Below are 20,876 nucleotides of genomic sequence, written 5' to 3'. Positions count from 1 at the left end.
ATTCCTGTGACGGAACCGTGTCTGTACTAGTATCTTGGACTTAATGTAGATAGTGAAATGACTCTGATGTCTCCCATCGTACAATATTCGGAACATCACAAGAGGTTATGTGAGACGCTCCATGCAAGGCTTTCACTTCTTTGCCTCTCAGTTTAGTTTGAATGTAACAGAAAAACAAACAAAAACTAATGGCACCCATTAATCTTCTCTATCACGTGAGTTTCAGAGGACGGAACAGGGACAATATTTTAATAGGTTACGTTCATTATCTTGATGAGGAGCAAAAGACTTTACAGACCCGTCCACTTGGAGATATGTGTGCTTTTCAGTGAAACCCCAGCTACATGATCGTAACGAGGAAGGCTTCCAGCTTCTGCAATACCTTTTCATTCTTTACTACTAAGGGTAGAGCGGGCTGTCTGATGTCAAAACCAATGAAGAACCTAACTTTATCAGCCAAATATCTGGCTAGCCTTCAGTGTGGCAGAGCCTTACTAAAAAGGCAAACCTTCCCAAATATAAGTGAGGAAAGAACTAATATTGTCAATTTGATTATGAGGTAATAACAATCCAACAAGAAGTTGAAAGACCACTGTAATTGTATATTGGAACACGAAATTAATTACGAGAACTTGTCCGACATGAGCATAGCGTGCATGTCGCTGCTGATTCGTTCTTTTTTATCTTGTGGGACGAGTGGACAGTTCAAGTAACACGTATATAGCATACAGTAGTGTTGCAGTGCTAAGTGGGAGAGTTTCATTAACATCCATTAGACGAAATAGCCATCTGTAACTACGTTCACTGACTTTTACAGCACTGGTAGCAGTGGCGGAGGTCCACGGACAACCAGAAGAGTCGACCACCGCCAACATCGGGAATGAGACTCTAAGCACCGGCAATATCACTGCTGAGAGTAGTTTTCTGGGGAGGTCGTCCTACACGGAAGATGACGATGATACCATTTGTGTCGCAGCAGACAACAAGTTCTACTTGTATGCTAATTCGTTGAAGCTGTATTCTTGCTACAACCAACTACCGAAAGGTAAGTTACTTCAAACAGAATTGTTTTCTGTTCAAAATTGACAAGATGAAACCAGTTTGTTCAGCATAAAAATTCGCGAATGGTCCCACAGCGAAAGTGAAAATATTAGTGAAATAAAATCATCAAGGAACAGTTGCTACCCTTGCCTCACCGAAATTACGAAAATGCAACTCTTCATGATTCTCCACCAAAACCATTCAGAGCAATTTGCTGCGCATATTTAGTCCACCTTTTATAGTAATTTTCTTGCCCCTTAAAACTGCTGCATGTTTTTCACTACACACCCTTGAATTCTTTTAGGAGGATTATGTCGTGTAACACTACATGAAGTACGCAGTGGGCCATAGTTTCAACATTTTACGAAAAGATATTTTAACAGGCGACGGAAGTTGCCACAAGTGCCGCGGTCTGTAGCGTGTGGTTAATTTTCATAGTGAATGTGTTGGCAGTGAAGTACACACACCTATACTAAGCTTAACACTATAAACCGATAGGCAACGTACACTTTTCTTCATACCCTGTAGAATGCCGACAACTGGATTAGTGTGTGTAAACAATACCCGTCATACGCTTAGGAACAAGTAGAAATAGTCTTGCAAGTTTAAAGAAGTTAAAAATTTAACGACGCGTTGACATAGAGACGAAGAATTAGGTGAACTGGGCAATGATAAGTGAACATACTGGACTACATCTTATCGGAAACATCAGGTTGGCATTAAATTAGGGCACAGACTCATTCATTGTCTTAGTGAGACATCTGCAATGTAATATCATGCCGAAATACTGTATATGTTACTTATAGGCGACGACACACTGTACTAGCAATCAACCGTATAACCATTGCAAAAAATTTCCCAAATATCGGGCATTTATATGGTAAATAGCAGCATGCCACACATTTTAATTACTAGTCAGTGAAGGTTGAAAAAAGAACCTGATAAATCACGTTACTTAGGCCAGACCAAAATATCGCGAAAGAACAAGATGTGGGGTTGTCGTATTACTGGTTAAGATTTCCACTGCGTTAGAAGTTGTGCCTGCACGCGTGTTGGTTAGTACAAGAGTACATGAAAGTTAAATAATGAATATTTAGATGAAAATGTCTAGAATACAAGCGGCAAAATCTACATGTATTGTAAGTTTGTTACTATACAACCACGACATTATTTAGTTTGGCTTCTCGTGGCCTCTGCTGTAAGCAGGCTGATACATTGCAGTCATCAAGAACAGTGGTTAAGGAAAACGCACCATCTATCGAAGCTTTCAAAACAGCTGTGCCTATACTGTGAAATTGCCCATCGTGTCCTAGCAAAATATCACGATTAAAACTCATGTTGAGCCGACCGAAATGCCCCAGTCCCACATGCAATAATATTGCGGACGATTAATAAACAGAAGGTGGCCTCGCATCTCACACAAAGCTGAAGCCCGTAACTTCACAGGGATCGTGCAGAGTAACATGGGCGCAATTCAAAGAGAATAATTCTTCAAACTCTAATAAAATGTGAATCTTCTAGAGTTGGGGAAAACTGACGGTCTCACCACTAGAAACGTTTGGTCTCTCTCAAAACAATTAACATTTTGGTGATCTTGCGCTCTCCAAACTTGGCATTCTGAGTGATGGAGAAAGGTACCGGATTCATTCAGTGTTTCTACAGGTTGATTTCGTCGTTTATCATCCGCAGTTATGACTTTGACGATAGCTTCTGACAGTACGGCGGAATTGCAAGTTCTTCGTGACTGCGTTTATCTGTTGCCTATTCAAGTGTAATAACTGGGTTTATGTCTTCGATGAATCTCTTTCTGTGTCCTCTGATGTTCGTGACTATTAAGTATCACGAAGGCAAAGTCTCATCACAAACATCTCCATTGCCGAGTTTCATTGCAGTCACAGCCAACTTATAGCTCAAAGCGGCTGCAACTCTCTTCTAGGATAAATGTTATCTTTGGTCAATTTATGGTCTGGGCTTTAAACTTCGCAAATAATAACTTCTTGAATTCTCTCCTTAAAGTTTCTGTTTCGTATCATATGGAATTAATTCATTCAGTCCTTTCTTTATGATAAGCGTTAGTATTTACATGACATTCTTCTTAATAAAACTGATCAGAGCGTAAAATTTGTGGTCAGTAACTGTCATCACTCTCAATATGACTTACTTTTCTATTTCTTTTTGCAACAAAAGGGTGTTCATTATGGCTTCTACAATCGGTTTGTTACAACTGGTTGGTGGAACGTTCGGACGGCAGAATACCGTTGCTGACATGTACACGAAGGACAGAGTACACGCACTTCATCCAGTCACGTTGGATCGTTCTTGTGTTAAGATGTTCTCGTGCGGCGCCAATTTCCACTGAGATCGTTCACGTTCGACTAAGTTTTAGGGTTAGTGGGGACCAGAAGTGCTGGCCATTCTCAAATCACAAACTCAGGGATGGCCAGATCAGTTCCCAGCAAACGAAAACGAGGTCCCTCAGGTTATCGTCATTTGGCACGTCTCAGGATACATGTCGTGCTTATTGAATGCTTCGCGCTCCAGGAGCATTACCCCCCCCCCCCCCCTAGAGGAACTTGGTTGTAGTGGCATCCTTAAACTTTCGAAATATGCCGTAAGTCAGGTTTACTCGCGTAATCACTCTTCCAACTGACTGCTATATTACCAGTAAGGATAGGAACCCTGTAACACAGCACACTGGTGGGACCCCACATTATCGCTGATACACGACCATGACATAATCTTGTCACATTGCTGAGAGTAAGATTCATGCTATGTAAAAAAGGCGAAGAGTTTCAGTTGTCTCATCACTAGTAAATTTAAACTGCTATCTTATTTTAGAAGTTCCTATCTTTATAAAAGCACATTTTTCTTCGTTGCAGTTTACGTGGTGAAACCAAAGAGCCAGTGCAAACCTTACCTGTCAGATTGTCCCAGGAACTAGGAGTATTGCAAGTCCGTTGGCTCAGCTTGGATCGTCTGCGAGGGAGTGAACACTAAATCGCTGACCTGCTGACTGAAGACATCTGCTGTTTCCAGAGGAGCCAAGAAACTTCAAGAGCGTCAGAACTTGACTCTTTTACTTACACATAACCGGTGGAATCTACACATCTTATTCTGTGTCAGTTTCTGATTACTTCACGACACGCAGTAAATTTCATTACTGTAAAGATTAGTATTAAAATCATTGCATATGTATTCTTTTTATGTTTCTGTTGTTTCTATAACAGTTGTATGCCGACGCAATAGTTTCATGACGTCAACTGTTATATTAAACGGTAGAAGATATTTCTCTACCTACAGGTTCACGAAAATACTGACAAACTACGGCTTGTTATTAATAACATCAAATGCATTTCATCCGTTATCCACGATGACCTCCTATATTCCCAATATCCAGTTTCAACCGTAACACACTGACTGCCACGAGGACACCGGCGGCCACAGCAAAGACTCACGACTGACGCCACGGCTGGACCTTACCTGGCCTGGGAAATAAGTAAAAAATTAGTAATCCAGAGGAAATGGTGTCATATCTCACGGTTTTATATGGATTTATTGCAAGCAGTTATGGAAAGTAGACTTTGAAATATCACGCCAAGGTGCGGGTTCACATTATCGAAGTAGTAAAAGTGACCGTGTACCGTCTCAATTACTTGATATTCTCGCTTGAAGCGTAAGTACAAGTGCTTGCTGAAAAGTAATGTCTCCGTATTTTTATATGTCAATACTTATAAATCTTCTTAAATAAAATAAACTTTATTAACATTCTACACCCTTTTTCTTCGTGTCACTATGTTTAACCAAACGTGAGAAAAGTTTCTTGATACCGTCACCGTAGAATATTTTACTTTGTTGATGGAGCCACAACATTACTCCTACTTGCACCGCTTCATCACTATCAAAGCGAAATCGTTTAAAAGTTTTCTTAGACTTTTGGAAAAAGATGACAGTAGGATGGGGCCTTGACGGGGTGTATGGAAGATGCTCTGTGGCCTCGTGTACAAGGTGTAGGGTTGTACACATGTCGCAGCGCTTGTGCATTCTGTGTCGTTGTCATGATGAAGGAAATGTAGCTCCATCTCTGCAAGAACTCTTCGATTATTCGCCTTTTCAGTGTCTTGAAGGAATACAACAAGCAGTATCTCGAGCTCTGTCACAGTCACGTCACACACCGCCATGTTATACGCTTCAGTACGTAGCCCTCGATCAGCAGAGGGTTGCAATTGCGTTATGGAATTGTGAAAGTCGATCGAGTAATATCCACGACGCGTAATAGGGTAACGTGCATTGTTAACACAATGAAATACTAGGAGGCATACATCCCGTATTATCTATACTTTCTTTCATTTTGTCTTCGGTAACGTCAGATACCGAAGAAAAAAAAGCATGATGCAAAACGAATGCTAGAAAATAGTGTTATATCAATAAACAGAATGATAAATCGAGAGCCGGCAGCGGCGGCTGTGCTGCTTTAGGCGCTTCAGTCTGTAACCGGGCGATCGCTACGGTCGCAGGTTCGAATCCTGCCTCGGGCATGGATGTGTGTGATGTCCTTAGGTTAGCTAGGTTAAAGTATTTCTAAGTTCTAGGGGACTGATGACCTAAGATGTTAAGTCCCATAGTGCTCAGAGCCATTTGAACCAAAAATCGAGACAGGTAAGAAAATCGTTATGAGTTAGATTGAGGACACCATACAGCCGGCCGGGGTGGCCATGCGGTTCTAGACGCTACATTCTGGAACCGCGCGACCACTACGATCGCAGGTTCCAATCCTGCCTCGGGCGTGGATGGGTGTGGTGTCCTTAGTTTAGTTAGGTGTAAGTAGTACTAAGTTCTGGTTGAGTGATGACCTTAGCAGTTAAGTCCCATAGCACTTAGAGCCATTTGAACCTTTTTTGAAACCATACATTAATCATAATTTATTATGTTCAGTACTAAAATTAAATATAAATCCCAAATGGCCACAAAACACATAATTTGCTTGATAGGAGTAGCCCACATTATACACGATGAAGAAAAAATGCCACACGTCACGGTCGGCATGTCATTGCTCATCGCAGTTCAAGACAAAAGTGTATCAACCTAACCTTAGTCCAACTCACTGGTTAACAGAAATGCGATTCAGAAAATAAGGCTCTGGTAATGCTGTTACTGCATGCAGCGGGGCTAAGAACAAGTACCATTAATTCTGGGCTGAGGTGGAGCTCTCCCATTAGCTCAGTGAGACGAGAAAATGTCGTGGGAATCGGAGACTTGGACTCAATGATGTTCAAGTTCAGTTTGCTCCAAACATTCTTTTTCAGATAAAGCATCAAACACTATCAAGTTGACACCTCCAACTGTGGTATATTGTATTTTTCTTTCTGTCTTTACTTAAAATTAAGACAGAACATGAACTTCTTACATATAAAACGTCTGCTTTGCTCTGTCCATGAGATAATTAAAAACAGTTGAAAATAATAATGCACACAATAACATCGTCGGTATCCAATGAGTTACAAAAGACGCAGTACGTAGGGGATACTAAATTGCACATTACGTTACACATTATAATTCCATTCTAGACATCCATCGTCCAGTCTCATCTTCATAGTGCTGGTACGTAGACACACGAACAAAATTCAGTTTAGGAAAGGCGTTCAACTACCTTGCATTTGCAAACTTCGCAACTAGCTGTGTCGTACGTTGCTGGACCCTACACAACACGTCTGCATCAACTTTTGTTATGTTTCCTCCCTCCCTGCACTTACACATTCACACACCAAAGTAGACTCCAGTGGATTAATGTCCAGAGATTGTGGAGTCCAGAACATCGAAAATCCATTACCCCATCATTTCCACCGAGCGAGGTGGTGCAGTGGTTAGACACTGGACTCGCATTCGGGAGGACGACGGTTCAATCACGCGTCCGGCCATCCTGATTTAGGTTTTCCGTGACTTCCCTAAATGACTCCAGGCAAATGCCAGGATGGTTCCTTTGAAAGGGCACGGCCGACTTCCTTCCCCTTCCTTGCCTAATCCAATGAGACCGATGACCTCGCTGTATGGTCTCCTTCCCCAAACAACCCAACCCCAACCCCCATTCATTTCCCTGGAAATGCTTCTATTCCAAAGTGTGGCAGTGTGCTAGCGTTCCGAAACCTAAGGTGTAACTGAACACCAAGAGAAACTTTTCAAACGCGTCAAGGAATATACTGCAAAGGAATGAACGGTGCAAGGGCACATGCAAATTGTCCACTAATAGGTAAGGGATCAAAAGCAGTTCATTCATGATTCTAGCCTGAAGATTTATGTTGCTGCCCCAAGAACACAAGCCATGTGCAGGGGTGTTTTTTTTCAGAATTCTTCTAAATTTCGTGCAGCTATGGCTGCCTCACATCGGAGTGAAGGCAGGGCACGGCGAGCACTGTATACACGTGTGATGAAATCAGGGCAGCACAGGGAACTGACGTGCTGTGAAGAACCGATACATTGCACGCAGTACCGCACCTAATGAACTGTGTGTAGGGACCGAAGAGGGCTGAGGGGACCTGACGCTGTAACTATTAAAGAGCACTCCACTTGTCTCCTCCAGAGGAAATACGTCAGGTGTGTAGCCCAGAGGCGAGTGAAGAACGATTGTTTAAATTGCACGCCAACCTCGACGACATGCTGGTGATGAATCTCGGCGGCAAACCGAACCGCTGAAACTACTACCAACCTCCGCTGCAAGGCAGCGCAATAGCTGCAGAGGGGCGGGCTGGAGCTGCACCGGCGCGAGGAGCGAAAGTGCCGCTAGCCTCCGCTCTCTGGGTGACATCGTCTGGCGGACTGCAGGTTGCTATTGGCTGTGGCGGGTCGGAGGCGCCAACTAGCCACCTCCCGGGTGAAGAGCAGTCTGCGGACACTCATGAATATGCCCTGGCTGCTAAGGTTAACAACAATGGCTGAAAGATGTTTTCCCTTCGGCGCTGTAAGTGGGGTCCACAAGATGAGTTTGAGGGAGCAGCCACCCACGTCCCAGGCTACCTATGCAGCCAAAACCCGCGGCGACCCCTTAGCTGTGACGTGAGTAGGAGCGCTACGTCTGCAACGCAGGGTGGCCGGACGACGATGCAGCAGGTTCCACCACTGGTATTGGTGCTGATCCACGCATGGACGCCACGTGGCGCCATCACTGGGATCGGTGGATGTCCTGCTGTTTAACTTTGATGCAGGAAACTCAACGAATGAGTTGCCGGATTTTCTCTGCACGCTTAGGCGTAAGTCATCCCTCTCTACCAAATCATACCTCCCTGCCGTTGCGACTTATTGCAACCCCTGAGCGCTACAGGGCGGTTGTGAAATGTCACGTTCACAGGTGACACGCAGGTTGTATTCCAATCAATAATGATTGTTGTGAGTTGAAAATAACTTCAAGAGTGAAGGGAGACTCTCAGTCTATCCCACGTTACTTTTAATATGTTCAATATCTTTACTTGGTGCAGAATACATTCACATAGCTATACTCGTCCATTTCGGTCTTCTGGCCACTGGTGCTGAATCACCTTGCTATGATCATTGTGCATAACTTCAAAAACCAGTTTTTCACATATCTGGAACTGCTTTTGGTGATGTTGTTGAATGGTTTACAGAATTCAGTTATCTGTTTGTGTAGTAGGTTTTGTCCTTGGGCGACCACCGTGCATTACTTGTGTACGAAGGTTACCTGTTTCCCAGAAGGCTGTGCTTCAGGTGACGAAAACCATTCTCATCTAGATGTCGTCTTCTGTGGTACTGTGTAGCATATGCACGAGAAACAGCAGCCTTTTGATTGGAAACACTCAGCATCAAAAACGATGTATATCTTTTGTTCGTTTCATCGGGAAGCTACCCTACATAAAATTGACAGCAGTAGCCATGGTTGTCCATTATGCAGTCAGTAGACACATACACACATGTTAATCGATCTCACTCTAATGCCATAGGCAACTATCATTTTATAGGCCATTGTCTTGTGTTGAAATGATGCCCAACTTACAAATTACGAGAGCTGTGGAATGGGAACCATATAATGTAAAAGAAACCTGACGAGGTTTTGAACAACGGCTACATGTGGCTGTAGGTTTGATGTTTCGTCGGACCACTCAGTGAGCTGCATGGTCTGGCACGGTTATGTGGGATGACACACGGTCATTTTTACATTCCGATGCCCTACACGATATGACAGTGTTGACAGCTCCTCGTTTTCACCCAATATGTGTATTCTAAACGCAACTGATCTTATTTTGACACATAATTTTTCCATTAGGATCTGGTTAAAGATTCGTATCCTGGTATTTATTCGTCACTCTGTAGGAGGAAGTTAGCCAACAAGAGTATGTAATAACAATTACTGAAATTACAAACGGCTAGAAAACAAGAATGTTGCAAAGTGGGAGTTGTTGTTGTTTACGTTACGGTTGGAAGGAGCTCTCCAAGCCTCTTTATGTCTCAAAATGTGACGTTTTAACTGATCCCTTTATCTAGTCAGCTTCAGCCCACAATTTACTTTTCTCCAAAATTCTGTTCAGTGCCTTCTTATTTGTTAGGGCATGTAGCAATCTTATCTTCAGCATTATTCTGTTGCACCTCACTTTAAAGGTTTCTATTACCTGCTTGTCTAAACTGTTTATTGTCCATGTTTCACTTCCATATACGGCTACACTGCGAACAAATACTTTAAGGTAATATGTCATACACTTTAATTTATATTCGATGTTACCATATTTCTCTCCTTCGAAGACACTTGTCTTGCCATTGCCAGTCTATATTTTACATCCACTCCAACTCGGCTACCGTAGACGTCCGCGTTCACTTTCGCCATTTTTATTCGCTGCAATTTTTCTATCTTCTCAATTCATCAAATGAATGCAGTATCAGAGCGTAGCGTATCCCGTCGTATACAATCTTCTAAAAACAACCAGAAATACAGGCGGGAGACATCGTTGACAACCTCTAATATTTCTGCAGAAGCGTACCTTGCCACTTTCAAGACAAAACTGCAATAAGCAAGCGCGATGGAAACGAATTTAATAGTTCCGCTTTCGCTGAAAGTCCGTAAAGTTAACACACACACTGTCAGCATTAGCGCCGACACAAAGATGGCCGTCGTCATGTGACCAAACCCGCAGATTCCACGTGTGACCGATTCGTAGTATTAAATAATTCTCGTACTAAATCGCACGGAATCATACTGTCTTCACGAAACGTAGTTAAAAAAAAAATAACTAAGTACGTCTTTGTTTACATCTTTCTTTCAACTAATTTTGTTTAAATAATTACATTTTCAGTGCAGATTATAGCGTTAGTTGTTTGCTGCTGAGTGAAAGTCCCGCGGCAGCCGTCCGGACGAAAGCGAACGCCCTTTGGAAGCGGGTAGCGGCCGAACCTCCTCTGACGCCTCGCGGATACTGGAACACTGGCGCAAAAAATGTTAACGGTGTCTCCGCGGCCGCGATCCCCTACTTTTCTCAAGTCGCAATACAGCCATTCACGCACCCTCCTAACGTTAACTCTACACTAAAAAATGTTACTGCATATATTGTTAATAAACTTCCTATGTTCAAGAAAACCTGTGACTGGTGTAACCTAATGGACTTTAATGCAAGGCGATCATTTATCCTGGGCCTCTTCCCAAGGCACAATGTGGATGAAGGGACTCGATGTGCAAAATCGGTGGGGCACACAAGATTGTACAATGTCTGACCTACCTGGTATCAGATCCATCCAAACCGAAGGAGCACACCACAGCAGCCTTGTAACCTTACCTTAGTTAGGCCCACTGTAAGAAATACTATTCCTAAAATTTTATTTTCGTTGGACAGGTCTGATGGAGCAGTTTTGAAATCTTTAACCGTTTTTCTTTTACTTATTTTTAGTGTTGACATTGCCTTTCAACGGCAGTATTTTTTTTTACATGAATTTACTTCGAAACTCCATGGAAGCAAATTGGGACTGGCCAAGTGGCAGCCATCGTTACTTTTGAAAAAACTTGTTACGTTAATCATGAATTAGCAAGCAAAACAAATTTAAATTTATAGCAAAATTAATGTTATTCAGTGGACTGTAGTTTATTTCTTTGAATAAAGCGACCACATTTAAAGATGGTGTTACAAACCAAAGCAATTACTTCGATTGAAAGTCTCCCTCTCTCTATTATGAAGCAGTTCGTATTAATAATGAATTTACTTGTTGCACCTTTTACTCAATTATTAAACAAACACGCAATTTAACTTTCAAACTCTCATTACACAACATGCATGAGCAGGAAACAGGACTGGTGATGGCTTGTGGCAGGAATTTTTGGAGAATAAGTTTGCACATCTTCAATTTTTGCATTTCAAAGTAAGTAGAGTGTAGCCCCTTACACGTTTTGAGATCAAACAAACAAGTCTCTAAAAGTAATGCTTGCCCTGAGTTGTGTGCTGGAGGGCTCATAGTACTGTTGGTACAACCATTTCGGTCGGCTCTTCACGTCCCCAGTGATCGAATTCCTTATTGATAGCCACGTCACAAGCAGGAGCCATCTTTACTCGTCGGAGCGTCGGCCGAAATTCATCATAAAATTATTCCAATAATCTTGGTTTCCGAATTGATACATACTGGAGACGACTTTGGGTCATAAAAGCCGTGCCGTCCGAATATTTGGTTGCACTTTTTTCACAACTTTAGCACCAAATAAGCGTCACCTTAGAGGACCTATCACAGCCCGATACAAATGCTGTGAAGGCTCCCACGTAATTGCCTTTCTTTCCACCGTCTTTTCACTTGGCGCTCCTCTCGCCAAGGCCACCTCAACTTCTGGTCACGTAAAACCCTTTGTACTACCGCTCATGTTATTCTGTACATTTGATTAACATATTAACCGCGAAAATTAGCCCTGAGGTGGTTACAGTCATTACAATTTTTTCATTGAATGGCAATAACATTATCCTTATCGTTAATTTACAACTGGGTATGATGTAATTCGTTTATGTCAAAGAGTTTTGGATACAAACATAACCATTTTACACATTCATTTGCTCACTCCCATTACATCTCTCTATAGCACCTAATATCGATCTTTCAACATACCAGTACCCTAAAGCAAAGTTAAAAAATATAGAAAAATTTATTTACTTTTTAACGGTGGCTTCACATATGCCGCACATTTCGTTAAATCTTCCTGAAGGGATGAGCTTAACGAAATGTTTCTTCAGTAAAACTCTATTCCTCTATGATCAAAATTATTGCTATACATCCCAGCAAGATAACACCTTACCAAGCGAAAAATACAAACCTAAGTTGCATAAAAATTTACATGACTACTATTCCTTCACCATCTCCTCCTCTTATTTTTGCATATTTGGTCCTCTCTTTGGTAAAATACACATTACTCATTACTTGCTTGTGTTCAAATTATAGATTTTTCTAAGTTACTCTTATAACTTCCAATAAAATTGGCCCAAAACATCAACACGTGCAGTAACTTTTCGTTTAGCTTTTGTTTTTAGTTACGCTTGTAATTCCGACCTTCGAATGAAGTAGGCGATAGCTTATATTTAAAGAAACTTATTCCAGAATGTTAGGTGAGTTTAATGCACCTTTCCAAAAGTGTTGATGAAAGAAAGGTGGTGTTTTAGTTCACAGCCTTCGAATGCATCAGCCAATCACATCGAGAGACTGCAATTTTTTGCCATACTTACCGCAAAAAGGCATTATCAGCTGTTGGTACCTCACACCAGTAATTATGTCATATACATAATGCTGCAGCGTCCATTGCTCCGAGGAAAGGATCTTGGACGCAGGTATGATGTAGGTGTGATATCACAAGACGTGGGATATTTCTAGTCTAGGATTTTCCATTTGACTTCGGACAGTCGGACGGAATGCTCTTGTTGCACGGCAAAGCAACCCACCACACTGCCAATCGGACTAAGCCTGATCTTCAACAATTCGGTTGAGAAACACTGCAACATGCTCCGTTCAGCCAGAACCTTTCTCTGCGTGATTTTCACACCTTTGGTGACCTGAAGAAAGACATGTATGGACGTCCGTTTCTGCCGGTCAAGGAAGTATAGTTGCCAATGCGCTTGTGAATCCGTCATCGGCCGACCACATTTTACGAAACAGGAACTGTCACAATGGTATAAACATCGTAATACGTGTGGTGACTCCTTTTGACTGGAACCATTCCAAGATACCCTTGTTAAAACAACATGTACGCAGGACACATTTCATTAAGTGACATAAAAGTACAACTTCACTAAGTATTTACAGCTCATTACAGATTATTCTAAGTGTCTTCCACAACATGGCAACTGGTTAATAATGCATATCTACACACACAATTCTACGTATACATACACTTGTACCAAGTACACATGTGCTTCGTACTAAATGTAAATGGTCGAGTTACATGGACTTTTATCTACAAAACGTGGAATCTAAATTCATACATAAATCATTATCTGGACATCACCATTGAAAACCATTTTAGATGCTGCTCATTAAATAGTGGTGTGTTTATGGCCTTTAATTTTGTTTATCCAGGATATACTAGCAAGTAAGCACCAACATTTAGAACAACGCCTATTTCAAATGGACCAGTATATAACGTTTGCCTGTTGTTGTCTTTTCTATTCACGAGAGAGGATTTTGTGTGATTACTGATGAGGTCTCTACCTCCTACATTTAATCCTTGCATCTCCATACTTTTTTGTATTCTCCAGTGACAGTTGGTCTGTCAACTTACTATGTGACTTTTAATGTGTTTGGTGAATGGAGGGCAGGTTGTTGCTGTCGGGTAGTAAGCTGAGCAGAATGTCTCTTTCATTTCAAATGTTTAACAGCAATTAAGTCAACCTATCAATACACGTGATTCCTGGCTTCTGGAGCCAGCGACAGTGCAACTGTGTAATAGCTTTCAGTAGTGTCAATTAGACATGGCAAAAAGTTTGCTATCTGTATGAATAAAGTGGCCTACTCTAATTGACACACTCCTTATAGCAACACTGCATATCTGGCAGGTAGAAATATTTCGAACAACGTAGAATGATAAAGCTCTATGTACTGCAACGATTGAAACAAGTTATTCTAATTTTATAATGTACTTTAAAAGAAAAACACATTCCATGAAACACTGGTAACCGGTAACGTAAATAAAATATGTGATGGACAATGCACTTGGAGCTGTAAATCTAATTTTCAGTGACTTAAAAATTCGCCAACTGGCACATACTGCCACACTCGCAACCACACACAATACAAGACAAAACCAGTTGATAATTAACACAAATATCCACTGATCGAAAACTTGACTAACAGACATTGTTAGATTACACACAGCGAATCTATCATTTCACCAGAAATAAAAATTGGTGCTGACAACATCATCGGCACAAACGTTGCGCAGGAATTCTAATTCCTGATTAAACACATAAAACTTCAGAATTATTTCTTGGTACAGACAGCAGAGAAACAATTCCGGCTAACACCATGTGTGACAGTCCATATCTTTAGCAAGCAAAGTGTGTCATTGTTGCAGAGGGCAGGGTGCCCCTCACAAGGCATTGCCACACTGAGCTAAGCCGTAAGCAAGAAGTGTAGAGGACGCATTGTGATTGCAAACAATAGGTTGATATGTGTGCCATTCTGAGTAGTAACATGTGACATCTCAGTTTAGCGGTTGATGGCATCTTAGCATTCGTGGGGAGAGCGAAGGGAGGGAAAACCGACAATAACTGAGACTCCACAGTGAGGACAGGTCTAGCTTAAACACCTTCCATTTCAGAAACAATACTGCATGAATCTGATTCTGACAACATGACAGTCTTGCTAGTTACAGCGTAAACTATTTCTGCAACTCGCTATGTGCTCCTGCTGCCAGAGTGAAGACTGTTTCCAAGACATCTGCCAGCTGGTTGTGATGGAACACAGCCACTGTAAACTACTGATGCTGTTTGGTTACACCAGAGATTGACAGAAGACGCCGTGAAGCCGGCCATATCGAGAGACTACAAGCTAGTGACTTTAATCCGTTCGGAGAGGTACTTGAGTACCACCCACCTGGCTCTACAAGCTACAGCCACTATAGCTGAATGTTGTATGCTATGTTGGGTGTCTGGGGCTTCAGCCTTCATGACAATCGCCATCCTCGCTACACTTTTGTTACATGTCACTCCATCAGGTCTGTGCCTGCGTCAAATCGCTGTTGAGTCCCGACACAACAACCACAGCCGCCAGAGTTCTCCATTCACAGTCTTTGTTATGCATCGGCGTGCGAAATGGCGCTCCTGCTACAGAGCAAATGCTGCGCTGTGATGCAACTAATGCATATTACATGTTTGCAACAGAGGGTTCTTAACTTACCGCAAAATACTGCTAAATAGATAGCAATTGCTGTTAACAGTAACTTTGGTGTTAGCTATCAGGCACTGAGATATTTATCCTCTGAGGGTGTTACCCCTGATATTAAAAGTATGGAAGTTAAGTGTGCGATTAGATCCACTCTTCCTATAAAGGCGTTATTGTAAGCCATTAATTCTTAAATAAAACCTTTAATTTAGATGTAGACAGTGTTCAGCGTACGAACTATATTTGCCACCACCAAACAGATTGCGATATGGTGCCTATTCCATAAGATTCAGTTAAAACTGAACACGGCACATATACTGCCTAAACAAATGTATGTCATGAATAATAACCAACTCTGACAGGTAGACAGAAAGTTCCACCATGACTGCAACAGACAAATCATTTGCAGCCAGGCAAATGGCAACAACAAATTTTCCTCACACAGGTGTGCAATCAGTTTCTTAAGAATAATCACTACAGATGATATCAAATAACATCGAGTCACTTATCCAACGTACATAAAACACAATCCAAATAGCCTCACGTCCCTCTGACTTACTGGGAGATTGCCTCAATGTCGAACGAATCAGTGTAGGGGGAATATGAAGAGGAATGTGGCATCAGTGGAAATCTGGGTTGAGGCAGGGGGAAATGCTAGGTTAGTACCAGCAGTTGTGCAAAGGCGTGTTGAAGCGAGCAGGAGACGTAGGTCAGACTTCCGTCTTTGGTACAAAAATGCGCAGAAAAGTGTAAGGTACAAATTAGACAGTTGTAACTAAATGTCATTGCAGAGCAAGATTAGATTAGATTAGATTAGATTAGATTAATACTAGTTCCATGGATCATGAATATGATATTTCGTAATGATGTGGAACGAGTCAAATTTTCCAATACATGACATAATTAAGTTAATTTAACAACATACTTAAGTTAATATAACAACTTTTTCATTTTTTGTGTTTTTTATTTTTTTAATATTTTTTTGTTTTTTTTTCTTGTTTTTTTTTAAATTTATATCTAAAAATTCGTCTATGGAGTAGAAGGAGTTGTCATTCAGAAATTCTTTTAATTTCTTCTTAAATACTTGTTAGTTATCTGTCAGACTTTTGATACTATTTGGTAAGTGACCAAAGACTTTAGTGCCAGTATAATTCACCCCTTTCTGTACCAAAGTTAGATTTAATCTTGAATAGTGAAGATCATCCTTTCTCCTAGTATTGTAGTTATGCACACTGCTATTACTTTTGAATTGGCTTTGGTTGTTAATAACAATTTTCATAAGAGAGTATATATACTGAGAAGATACTGTGAATATCCCTAGATCCTTAAATAAATTTCTGCAGGATGATCTTCGGTGGACTCCAGCTATTATTCTGATTACACGCTTTTGTGCAATACATGCTTTATTCCTCAGTGATGAATTACCCCAAAATATGATGCAATATGAAAGCAACGAGTGAAATAGGCGTAGTAAGCTAATTTACTAAGATGTTTATCACCAAAATTTGCAATGACCCTTATTGCATAAGTAGCTGAACTCAAACGTTTCAGCAGATCATCAATGTGTTTCTTCCAATTTAATCTCTCATCAATGGTCACACCAAAAAATTTGGAATATTCTACCTAAGCTATATGCTTCTGATTAAGGTCTATATTTATTAATGGCGTCATACCATTCACTGTACGGAACTGTATGTACTGTGTCTTATCAAAATTCAGTGAGAGTCCGTTTACAAAACACCACTTAGTAATTTTCTGAAAGACAGTATTGACAATTTCATCAGTTAATTCCTGTTTGTCAGGTGTGATTACTATACTTGTATCATCAGCAAAGAGAACTAACTTTGCCTCTTCATGAATATAGAATGGCAAGTCATTAATATATTAAGAACAACAAAGGACCCAAGACTGACCCTTGTGGAACCCCATTCTTGATAGTTCCCCAGTTTGAGGAATGTGCTGATCTTTGCATATTATGAGAACTACTTATTTCAACTTTCTACACTCTTCCAGTTAGGTACGAATTAAACCATTTGTGCACTGTCCCACTCATGCCACAATACTTGAGCTTGTCTAGCAGAATTTCATGATTTACACAATCAAAAGCCTTTGAGAGATCACAAAAAATCCCAATGGGTGGTGTTCGGTTATTCAGATCATTCAAAATTTGATTGGTGAAAGCATATATGGCATTTTCTGTTGAAAAACCTTTCTGGAAAGCAAACTGACATTTTGTTAGTACTTCATTGTTACAGTTATGTGAAGCTACTCTTGAATACATTACTTTCTCAAAAATTTTGGATGAAGCTGTTAGAATGGAGATTTGGACAGTAATTGTTGACATCAGATCTATCCTCCTTTTTATGCAAAGGTATAACAATAGCATATTTCAGTCTATCAGGGAAAATGCCCTGTTCCAGAGAGCTACTGCACAGGTGGCTGAGAATCTTACTTATCTGTTGAGAACAAGTTTTTAGTATTTTGCTGGAAATGCCATCAATTCCATGTGAGTTTTTGCTTTTAAGCAAGTTTATTATTTTCCTAATTTCAGAGGGAGAAGTGGGTGAGATTTCAATTTTATCAAATTGCATAGGTATGGCCTCTTCCATTAACAGCCTAGCATCTTCTAGTGAACACCTGGATCCTACTATATCCACAACATTTAGAAAATGATTATTAAGAATATTTTCAACTTCTGACTTTTTGTTCGTAAAGTTTTCATTCAATTTGATGGTAATACTGTCTTCCTGTGCTCTTGGTTGACCTGTTTCTCTTTTAATAATATTCCAAATTGTTTTAATTTTATTATCAGAGTTGCTGATTTCAGACATGATACACATACTTCTGGATTTTTTAATAACTTTTCTTAATATAACACAGTAGTTTTTATAATGTTTGATAGTTTCTGGGTCACTACTCTTTCTTGCTGTCAGATACATTTCCCTTTTCCGGTTACAAGATATTTTTATACCCTTAGTAAGCCATGGTTTCTTACAAGGTTTCTTACGGGTATATTTAATTATTTTCTTGGGGAAGCAGTTTTCAAATGCATTTACAAAAAGTCATGAAATAAATTATATTTTAAATTGGCATCAGGTTCACGGTACACCTCATCCCAGTCTAACTGCTGTAGGCTTTCCCTGATATTTGCTATTGTTAAATTGTTGACTGAACGTACTACTTTAGGGACTGTTTAGTATTGCTGAATGGAGCTATGTCATATATTGTAACTAGCTGTGCACCATGATCAGAAAGACCATTCTCAACAGGCTGAGCATTTATCTGGTTAAACTTATCTTGGTCTATAAAGAAGTTATCTATCAGTGAGCTGCTATCCTTTACCACCCGAATAGGAAAATCAATAACGGGTGTCAAGTGGGATGAGACGTGAAACGGAATGTGGACTGCAGTGTAACGCATGCTGTGGTAATGCGTGGAGCTGTACAAAGCCTCTGTACGCAGGGGGTTGCCGTAGTAAGCGCATTTACCTACTAAGCAGGAATCCTGCTTTCTGCTCTTGGCCTTGCAACAGATTCTCATTTTTGACTTCGGTCTATCAATATATGATTGAAACTTATAAACTTGCCTGGCACCACATAGTTTCATATGATCTATATGTAGACTTCTTCATTTGAGGTCTGGGCATCGTGGGGAGAAGTTCAGTATTGCCATAAACAAAACGTTATAAACTATTATTCTGAAGCAATAGGGTTTCGAAGTAGTAACTACATTATTACAAACTGACTAATAATTTATTATAAAAAATTACTTCTTCTGATATATTATATACAATCCTTTGTCGTTTATTACATTTTTGTACACTACTTCTTGCAGTACGCATATGATTTTTTATTTACAATAACTTATTGTTTATTAACAGTTTGTGATTATTTGCTACTTCCATAGCGTTTTTTACTTAGATTTTCTGAGATCAGATTTGTTTGCTGTATTTACACACTCACACACACACACACACACACACATACACTCTATCATTTTATCAAGAGATATTATTGTAGTGGATGAAATTCAAATACCTCAGTCTTCAGTAAACAACAGTCTTACACCCTCCTTTTGTATTAGAGGATTGCTGTGCTACGAGAGAAAGTAATCTTTTGCCAAAAATTTAATGCTTTGATCCAGTAGGTGGAATCACTTAATGAAAATAGTATGTCGGCTCGTTTCGTAAAGAACTACATTGTTAGAAATTCGCTCAGACCCACTTCCCCAGCTCCTAATAGAAGTACGAACTTTGGAGTAACGAGCATATCTCCCAATGTAACCTCATTACTCTGAATCTTCATACTTTTTTCAGAATGTACTAATTGGCATTTCTGAAGACGAAACAAATCGAGGATTGCATAAGTCAGACATCTGTCTAATCATAATGAAGAGTGACCAGTTCCTCATCAAACATCGGATATTCCCAAATGGCTCTGAGCACTATGCGACTTAACTTCTGAGGTCATCAGTCGCCTAGGACTTAGAACTAATTAAACCTAACTAACCTAAGGACATCACACACATCCATGCCCGAAGCAGGATTCGAACCTGCGACCGTAACGGTCGCTCGGTTCCAGACTGTAGCGCCTAGAACGCACGGCCACTCCGGCCGGCGGATATTCCCAGGTGCATACAAGGTATTTTTCCTGTAAATACGTATTTGTTGTGAAACAAATTTTTCTTTTACTATTACATAAAAATTTTTATAGTTGTACCGGTATGGGAAACGGTTAATGAAACAGTTACGTAGTTCAGTCTGGCTATCTCATGTTTTTCATTAATAACACTATTTAATCTCTCCTCGTAAAATGCTATTACATCTCTCTCTGGACAGATCACGTTTCCTTCCCTTTTTTTCTACAAGCAGTAACTCTCAGTCCTCTTCAGCTCCTATCGGTGGGTGACCTGTCACATGTATGTCCTTGGTAATGCCTGATTTTTTGTAACTGCCTAGTCCAAAGACGTCTCTGGGTTCTTAACATCTCGGCGCTGATCTCTGCCTTAGAGACTAGTGTTTGCTCTATGTTTCTGTTGCAGCTGGAGTATTTTTTATTTTATTTTACTCCATTTTTGTGGTGTACAGACAGGAAACTAGTAAATTTACAGTCGATTTACTTATTCTTTCCATAGCATTCATCGCTTGGAAATATTTACATAAACCTACATACTTTCGACAGAGATTTTAGATCTTTCTGAATGTACAGGACATTCCTCCATTCATTCATTAGACCATAAAGTTTTTGTAAAGCAAAATAATATGGATTAATTTCTTATAAGTCGCACGTTTACAGCAATGTATTAGCATTGGTTTTTCATGGTGTTGTAGCATGTGTCGTGTTGGTGTGTGTGCCTTGTTCTATTATTTTCTGGCTTTGACCATAAGGAAAAATGCGAAAAGAAAGTAATTAAATTCGGAGGTGTGTAAAATGTGTGTGTAATCCGTATAGTAAAGTCACTGATCCTCTTGGTATGAATAAATGAAACCAAATCTACATACG

The 20,876-nt window shown here is 40.3% G+C and overlaps 2 protein-coding genes across 9 annotated transcripts in view; one reads left to right on the top strand and one right to left on the bottom strand.

The window, feature by feature from the left end:
* Positions 1-20,876, bottom strand: part of LOC126236536 (uncharacterized) — a 302,827-nt gene that overhangs the window by 24,891 nt on the left and 257,060 nt on the right. The window lies entirely within an intron of this gene.
* The window catches only part of LOC126236547 (uncharacterized), a 342,194-nt gene that overhangs the window by 81,234 nt on the left and 240,084 nt on the right, over positions 1-20,876 (top strand). For 2 of the 6 annotated variants that reach the window (XM_049945955.1, XM_049945956.1), the window contains exon 2: positions 818-1,045. The exons of the other annotated variants lie outside the window; for them this stretch is intronic. In XM_049945955.1, coding sequence (XP_049801912.1) covers positions 818-1,045 — 228 coding nt within the window. The remainder of the gene's footprint in view (positions 1-817; positions 1,046-20,876) is intronic. 6 annotated transcript variants of the gene reach the window in all.

The sequence above is a fragment of the Schistocerca nitens genome, chromosome 2, assembly GCF_023898315.1.
Source record: "Schistocerca nitens isolate TAMUIC-IGC-003100 chromosome 2, iqSchNite1.1, whole genome shotgun sequence".
NCBI lineage: Eukaryota > Metazoa > Arthropoda > Insecta > Orthoptera > Acrididae > Schistocerca > Schistocerca nitens.
Note: the sequence above shows the minus strand (reverse complement) of the source record. Positions and strands in the feature narration are given on the sequence as shown.